The sequence below is a fragment of the Hydra vulgaris genome, chromosome 03 (genome assembly GCF_038396675.1).
Source record: "Hydra vulgaris chromosome 03, alternate assembly HydraT2T_AEP".
Classification (NCBI taxonomy): Eukaryota; Metazoa; Cnidaria; class Hydrozoa; order Anthoathecata; family Hydridae; genus Hydra; species Hydra vulgaris.
The window spans coordinates 37560707-37570000 of NC_088922.1; the positions used below are offsets into that span (position 1 = coordinate 37560707).

The window sequence follows — 9294 nt, forward strand, 5'->3', positions numbered from 1 at the left end:
CTGATAATCTCAAGAAATTGCACAACATAATAAAGTATTGTCTTTCTAAAACAGAATAGTCTCTAGTAAAGCATTTCAACTTTTATCAAATCAACTCGGCGAAGATTAGACTATGTAAAACAATCGTTTGATTGAAATAAGTTAATATGCAAATATATTGCCCCCCTAAAATACTGTATTTTTCGTTTTTAAATTAAGCCTTTATCTCATGAACTAAGGGAGTTATGCCCCTTCAAAGTTATTATCATTTTTTAGTTATAACCCATTTAAATCTCAATTTCAGACAGATAAAATTATCTTTCTGATTATTTTTTGAACTTCCATTAAATAAAATGCATGTACCAGCCTGTGGATCAATTACATAAAGCCTGTCCTTCAATTTTAAAGTTGTAAATGGTTTTTAAATTGATTAGTCTCAAACTGTAACTATGTCTGGACTTTTCAATCAATTTTTAATTCAGTGTATTGGAATGGTATTGAATCTGTTCTACTTTTGTTTCTAAACAAAGAAAAACAAGTTATACCGGAAATCAATTGAATTTATTATTATTACCAGCGACAAATCGAATATGAGTAAAAGTAGTCCAAGGAAAAAAGGCCAAATAATAGTTTTGCTTGAAAACATTGAAACTGTAAGTTTGATGAAGAAAAATCTGTCTTTAGGGACTAAATCAAACTCTCTAAAAGTTGGAAAGTATGGCCAAAAGTAGAGAAGAATCTCCCATAAGAAAATTGTAATAGAATTAGCTGATGAAGGTTCAAATTTTTAGGCCCCAGACTGTCAACAACTTTTAGATAATGAACTGAAGACATATTGACATATCATAGAAAAAAACCCAGGTTAACAGAGTGAATGTTTAAAAATCCTTTTTAAAGGTTTTAAAATCTTTTGGCCCACTCATATCACACAGTTATATAAGTGGACCAAGAAGCATGAAGCCTGGACAGAAGTAAATTTTAGGAAAGTTAGGATACAGACACCCTTTTATCAGTAATGTCTGAACATTTTCCTGGCATGATTTTGGCTGAAATACACTATATGATTTTAAATATGAGAAAAGTACAAGTGATTTTAAATATGAGAAAAATACAAGTGTCGAATATGAGAAGTTCACAGTATGAGAAGGGCTAAATATTCAGTCTTGCTATATAAATATAACAGATACTGCGAACTGCATTATTTGAGGTAAAATGTTTAAAGAAGTTTAAAGAAGTTATTTACTTAATACACTTTAATTGTTTATCTTTATTTTAAGCCTCAATGGTTTTATATAAAGTATATATATATAAAATCAATTTTATTTAAAAAATACCTCTTTGCATAATATTTCAAATAAAGAAACACCCATGCTCCACCAATCAGCTTCAAAAGAGTATCCAACACAAGTACCAGCTTCAGTTTCAAAAACTTCTGGAGCTGAAATTATTTAAAATTTAGAAATAGATATTTTTAAAAAGTTTAAATTTACAAATGCCATTTAAAAAAAAAATTCAAAAAACAAAAAAATATGGAATTAAAATTAAATGATGTCATTTTAAATGGCATGCATATTCAAAACCATTGTGTAACTATTTGTTTCCATTATTTTATTTTTTGCAACATTAACAATATTTTCTAAATATTGCATCCTTTGTTCCATTATCATAGCAACAAATACAAGTAGAATGGATTTGCAAAAAACATAAATTCTTCTTCATAACAATTGAGGTGATGAAATTGTTTAACTTTACTTTATTAATTTACAGACATATGACTGCTTCAGCCCTCTTCTCTTCGCAGAAAAAACCTTATGCTTGTCTCTAAAACAATTTATTAAAACTACTATTTTGGAAAACAGAATCAACAGAATGAAAACTATGAACAATTTGTAAGTAACAAAACATATGCAACAATGGCTTAGAGAAAGTAACTCAATATAAAATTTTATTTTGCCTAGATGATTGTCACTAAGTTAGTCTCACCTTTTTTTTCTTCCTTTAAACATTTGGCTATACCTTGCTAATTTAAAAGCTTAATTTTAGGCAGTGAACAGTCCACAATAATCTATATAAATATGTGGATATGCTAGATAAACTATTTATACATGCCATGTGGGGGATAAAATTACCTACTCAAATAGCTATGTGGCACACAGGCACACAAAACATTAAATCTATATAAATATGATAGTAAATAAATTTTTAATTTATTAGGAAAAAAAAAAAAACTTTTTTAATGATAATAAAAGACTAATCGATAAAGTACCCATATAAGGCTTAGTTCCGCTGATAGAGGTTGCAAATTTTCCATCAGGTATCCAAGTTGCTATATTAAAATCAGACAAATGTATGTGCCCTAAAAGGAAATAACAATATATATATATATATATATATATATATATAAATATATATATATATATATATATATATATATATATATATATATATATATAAATATATATATATATATATATATATATATATAAATATATATATATATATATATATATATATATATATATATATATATATATATATATATATATATATATATATATATATATATATATATACATATATAAATGTAAATTATGTTAGTGTATTTTACAAATAGAGTGCTCAATGTTCTTAAAGAACAGAGCAATAATAAATTAGTAAAAAACACTTATCTAACTTTTATCTTCGACTTGAAGTTTCACCATTGCTGGATCATCAGGAAGAGTTACTAAATCTCAAAAAAAATTCAATTTATAGAAAAAAATATTTTACAGGAAGTTATAAATTATTATAAAATATTTTTAATTACTATATTTTTTTGTTAACGGGAAGTTACAGAAAGTAATTATGAAATAATTTTCTTTGGAATGGGGATAGTTTAATTTGGTCATTTGTTTTTATAATTTTTTAAGAGGTATTTATTTTCGTGCCTACATTTAAAAATTAACTCAGATTTTTTAGAAGAAAAAAATAAAAATTTTAATTTACAATGGTCTATTCTAAAATCTGCCCCTGCCTATAATAACATTTCCAAAAAATGTATGCTATGTTTGCAAGAAAAATTTGAAATAATTACTCATTTAAATCAAGAAAGTTTATTAAAAAAAAAATCTGAATTAATTTCTAAATGTAGGCACGAAAATAAATACCTCTTAAAAAATTATAAAAACAAATGACCAAATTAAACTATCCCCATTCCAAAGAAAACTATTTCATAATTACTTTCTGTAACTTCCCGTTAACAAAAAAGTATAGTAATTAAAAATATTTTATAATAATTTATAACTTCCTGTAAAATATTTTTTTCTATAAATTGAATTTTTTTTGAGATTTAGTAACTCTTCCTGATGATCCAGCAATGGTGAAACTTCAAGTCGAAGATAAAAGTTAGATAAGTGTTTTTTACTAATTTATATATATATATATATATATATATATATATATTGTGTATATTTAACATAATATACATGGTTTTTAATAATCATTTATACTTTTTTTCTTACATCATTGACTGCATCATTTTATTTGTTGCTTTCAAGCTTTGGATTTTTCGTCACAACAAAAAAAAGCAAAAAATGCTTGTAAAACTTCAAGTAAAAACTATGAAACTCAGCATATAATAACATCAATATGTGTTAAATACACACACCAAATGATTTTTTTTTACCATGCTGTTCGCTGCATTAAGTCTGACAAAGTTGTTTTATTCATATATATATATATATATATATATATATATATATATATATATATATATATATATATATATATATATATATATATATATATATATATATATATATATATATATATATATATATATATATATATATATATATATATATATATATATATATATATATATATATATATATATATATATATATCAGGGGCTACTCTAGACTGTTTTTGACAAGGTTAACTGTATTTGGGCACCGCCCAAATTGAAAATTGAGGACCTTTTTTTAAAGGCAAAAATTTTTTTTTCGCGAAAAAACACTAATATTCGACAATATTTCTGCTAAATTTCTCCGGGGTTAGTGGGTGGTGGTGGTTTACTGCCGCCCAAACTTTTTTGCTGGATTAGTTCCTGTATATATATATATATATATATATATATATATATATATATATATATATATATATATATATATATATATATATATATATATATATATATATATATATATATATATATATATATTAGGGTGATGACTTTTATACAGCCTCATTTCCCTGTATCATAATTTAATGAATTTTCATTTAAGATTAAATAAAATATTACATTCAAGGGGATTTGATAAAAAAACCTCATGCAAAAAATGATTTTAAGAACTTTATTTATTAGCTTTTTGGCCAAATTTTTGAAGTCACTGTAAGCAGATACAAAATTGAACACAAGCTGTACACTGAGTCACATGCATACAACATTATATAGGAACATCAAATGCACAAGGAAGTTAAATATTCACAATAATGTCATTTGAGAGGATGAATCTCAGTGGGAGGTTGCTCTTGTTGTGGCAGGAGTTGTGCAATTCTTGCATAACTTTGATGGCACGCTCGCAACACTGGTTGCTTCAAGCAATATTGATTGAAGAGACATCTGTTTTCCAGTGGGTTTTCAAGCAATTGAGAGCTTTTGGGTAGTCATTCAAAGCTTCAGATAGTTCTTCAAAATCTTCAACGCGGAACAATTGACTGCTGAACCAATGGTCAGCCCATGAGTAAGAAATGAATGAACAGATTTTACACAACCTGATCCAGGATTCTGGCATCAGAATAAACAAGAAGGGCTAGAATGGCACGAGAGTTCCAGCAAGCTGATGTTTGGGATCTGTTTGAAATTCACAAAGGGGATCTCATTCCTCTCAGTTAAGTGACGGAAGACACGAGTGAGGTGGTAGAGAAACTTCATGTCATCTCTCCAGCCATCTGTTCCTTAATCTCAGTTTTACCGTTGCTGAAGGCTGCTTTCAATATATCGTAATTGCTCATCAAATCCTGTACAAAGAAATCTTGATGTTTGGTGATTTAGTCGACCCATGGAGCTCATCGTTCATGACAATGTGGTTTAGCGCACGGTGCTGGCAACTGATGAACTTGGGTTTGGGGTGACTTTTTTTTTCGAACATTTGCTGTAGCCAAACAACAATGCCTGTCTTCTTGTCAGTATTCACATTTGTTGTGTCGACAACAATCATCACAACTGATCCCCACAGATTGAACTCCTCTAACACATCCTGGAGTTCTTCTGCGATTGTTTGAGCTTTCCCATCTTTCAATTTTAGCGCAGTCAACTTAATTTCTTTAGATTCATTCTTGAGGAATGAATCTAAAAAATCTACCATGGCCTGATATTCAAAGCCCTCAATGTGTTTACCATCAAAGTGTATGCTCTACTTCTCCAGATGAAGCGTGCTCACCAAGTGTTTCTTTACCTGAGCAGCAGTTTCTTTACCTGACATGGGGTTGGAATTTCAATGCCCTCAACAGAAAGCTGGTAGCACACCACAGCTGCTCAATGAGATGACAGCTTTGAGCATGTAACAAGATGTCTTGCAATGCCTGTTGGGTTATGCTTTCTTTTGCTCATTGATGCTGCATTGTCATCTTCCCAAGGACTGTCTGTACTGTTCTCGGATGAGTCCGTGCTACTTTCAGAACAATCAGGTAGCGCTAAGCTGGTAAGTGTGGACACAATCGCTTCCATTGCCCTCTTTCGCTTGGATGGGTGGATGGTATTGGCACTAGCAGGTTTGCCAGTCGAATAATCAACATGACCTTTGCTCTGAATTTACAGTTTGTAGAGGTTCTCATCCATTTTGCACAACCATTCGCCTTTCATCTTGGTCATGTCAAACAGTTCATTCAATGAATCAAAGTTTTGTTTTTTTCTGCAGCGCTTGTAGTCTTTCAGAAGTTTTGCACAAATGGCTTGATCAGATACATGCGGGAAGTTCAACATTTTTCTCCATAGGTCTTTAAGCCCTACAGCAATTAAACCCATCCTCTCTCTCTCCATTTTTTGGCAGTTGATTCAAGAAATTTGAAGCATCCAATGACGTGATTTTTCAGGGGAATGCGACTCCGTTCGCTCAAGGGTGCTTCATAAATTGCCACGTTTCCTCTACTTGATGGTGCTTGAAACTGGACTAAGCTCTTTATCCAGGTTTCCTTGTTCTTCTCCATGTTAGAAGAGCTCTTATTGAACGACATGCTGTCTTCTACTCAGCAACTGAAATAGGAATGGCCTTAACGCCAATATTAATTACATAACAAATTAAAGAAACTGTTATTAAGTTTTCAATTGAACTGTTATTGTTAATATATTTTATTTCAAAAGAAGTAAATAACAATTATAGAAAATCAAAAAGGCAGACACTTATAAAATATCATATGCTCAATTATAATTTGCGAAAGAGTTTAATGTAACTTACCAAATAATACAAGGATCTCTTTATACTTAAACTATAGAGAATGCGCAATAATTAAAATAAGGCAATAATAATGTTGACACCAAATTAAGATAATTAAAACTCAACTACCCGCTTTGAACACCTCACTTATTTACCAGTTTATAGCAGACTGCAAGACAGCTGAAGAAAATTTTAGAACTCTACAGAAGCTTCCCGAATAATTACATCACCATGATGTCACTGTTTTGGCTGACGGCGCACTACAATTACATAAAATGCTAAAATGCCTACATAAAAAACATTTCAAAGTTGTTTGTGCATAAACTTTTTCAATATTTTAATGGAATAAATGTCATTTTAGTCATTAATAGGCAAAAGTTCATTCGTGCTACAGGAAAAGTTTGAGAAAAAAAATCAAAAAGTCAACACCCTAATATATACATATATATATATATATATATATATATATATATATATATATATATATATATATATATAAATATTTATATATGTTTCATACAAATAAACAATTTATCTACCAACTATCGAATAAAATAATTAATTATAAATATATAACACATTATGAACACATATTGTAATTGGTATTAGCATAATATAGTTAATGTCTTACCATTACTATCAAGAAGTAGATTTTCTGGTTTTATATCTCTAAAAAAAACATCAAAAAAGTAAAATGCATCTTTTTTTAGCTATAAGCACTTTAAAGCAATAATAAATAAAATTTGAAATAATAAAAAATACCTATGAAGTATAGATTTCTCCCTTAGATATTCCAGAGCAAGTGCCATTTCTAATATATAAGATGTTACTTCAGCTTCTGTAAATGTATGACCTTGATTTATATGGAAACGCAAATCTCCACCTAGCATTAGATCAATCACCATGTACATGTAGCGATCATCTTGAAATGAAAACTGCAAGTTAACAATAAATTGATAATGAAGCATTTTGAGTATTTCAACTTCACGTAGGACATTTTTACTGGCATTTTGTTCAACAATTTTTTTCTTACACATATACTTGAGAGCATACAATCGATTTGTAGACTTCATTTTTACAATTGATACCTATTTAAATTGAATTCATTATAAGTATTATGTTTTGTTTTTATTTTTAATTCATAATTTTAAGAAAGTTAAATAAATAGATTAGGATTTTTGTAACTGTTTACATTATTTCTTTAAAATGATTCAAAAGTATTTTTGAATTCACATGTTTTTTATTATGATATTGATAATAAATTAGTTACAAATGTTACAAAATCTTTTTATTTAATTCTATTAAATTTTGTATATTTTCAAGTAATTTGTTTAAAATTAGATTTTAATTTTTACATTAAAACTTGTTACATTTTATATCACAGATATAAAATGTAACAAGTTTTCAAACATCCACTTTTTAATTCTTCAATACTTTTATTACAATATTTGGTAAATAATCAAGCTTATATACAGAGGCATAAATATGGGAAGACAGGAGAAGGCACTGCTTTAGGGCCACAATATCTAAGGAGCCTCAGCCTTGACAGAAGAATAGTGAGAATGTTCTTGAAAGCTTTCAAACCCCTTGTTATACAAGGAAAATAGCTTTATGACAGCTCATGTAATCTGACAGTTGATGAGACTTAATTAAAGAATTAAGTTAGGTAACTTATTCAACAGCAGAGTTCACACTTATTTATAAGTTATAAGTACTTAGTTATGAAGACAGTGTTACATTTAACATAAATAACAGTTGACAAATATTATTTTTAATATTAGTTTTAATTTTAAAAAATTAAGATTATTTTACTTTTAGTAATAAGTTATAAAATATTTGGTCAAATATTTCTTTAGCCTATGAGTGGCTTTATGAGGTATAGGGTTGGTATTTAGGTATTTATCTTACAAAACTAAAAACTTATTTTCTTTATTTCTTTCGCTTATTACACTATTTCTTGCACTAAAACATCAAATATTTAAAACTTTATGATGATTTAATGTATGCAAAATCAAAACTATAAAACAAAGAATTTTTCAGAAAGTTTACATATTTATATAGTTTTCTATGGCAGCTTAATAGATGATAAAGGAGTTTGAGGCTGGTCAACAGAATTATTCTGCTTACTCTTAAAGTCTTTGCCTAGGAGGCCTTCTAAAACATAGCTGGATGCAGTATACATCTTCTCAAGATTTGTATTTTTATCATGAAAGTCTCTATTCTTTTCTAAACTAAGAACCCTAATGCAGGGGAAATGTAACAAAAAGTAAATTTCGTCTCGAGTTTGAGTTTTTAGAGTTTTATTTTAAAGCTTATATATTTTCTTTTTAGTTAGGAATTGTCTTATTTTTAAGTATTTTTAATTTTTTTCATTTTTTTCAGACTTAAAAAAAAAAAGACTTAAAAATGCTAAGCTAAATTGCTTAGCTTAGCATTTCTTTTTTCAGCGCATTTCTGAAATGTTTAAATCATCAAAACATCTAAACAGTTGTGGTCAAGTTGTCAACAAAAAAATTATTTGCGTGGTCAGCAATAGTATTTGATCACACGCCATTCCTGTCCAGGCCTGCCAAGGCAGGAGAATTTTAGTTGGATGTAGTTAACATGTGCCCAAGATGAGTATTTTTATTGAGACACCATTTCTAGCCTTTACTCAACCAAGAGCCCCAAGGCAAAGGATTTTTTTTGAAAAAGTTGCAAAAAAAAAATTTTTTTTTAATAATAAAGTAATCTTTTTAAAATAGTAGTTTTAAATCATTTCATTAGGAAGTCAAGTTTTAAAAAAAATAATTTTAAACAACTCTTTATAAAAATAGAAACAAAAAAAATAAAGCACTTAAATCATTTGATTGCAACGGGAAGATTTTAATTAAACCTATTTATAATCTAAAGTATTTAA

The 9294-nt window shown here is 28.1% G+C and overlaps 1 protein-coding gene across 1 annotated transcript in view; it reads right to left on the reverse strand.

Moving 5' to 3' along the window:
- Window positions 1-9294, reverse strand: part of LOC100201389 (serine/threonine-protein kinase 32A) — a 34374-nt gene that overhangs the window by 3808 nt on the left and 21272 nt on the right. The window contains exons 4-7 of the mRNA XM_065793109.1: window positions 7158-7483; window positions 7027-7064; window positions 2246-2335; window positions 1314-1417 (exon numbers count right to left, since the gene is read on the reverse strand). Coding sequence (XP_065649181.1) covers window positions 1314-1417; window positions 2246-2335; window positions 7027-7064; window positions 7158-7483 — 558 coding nt within the window. The remainder of the gene's footprint in view (window positions 1-1313; window positions 1418-2245; window positions 2336-7026; window positions 7065-7157; window positions 7484-9294) is intronic.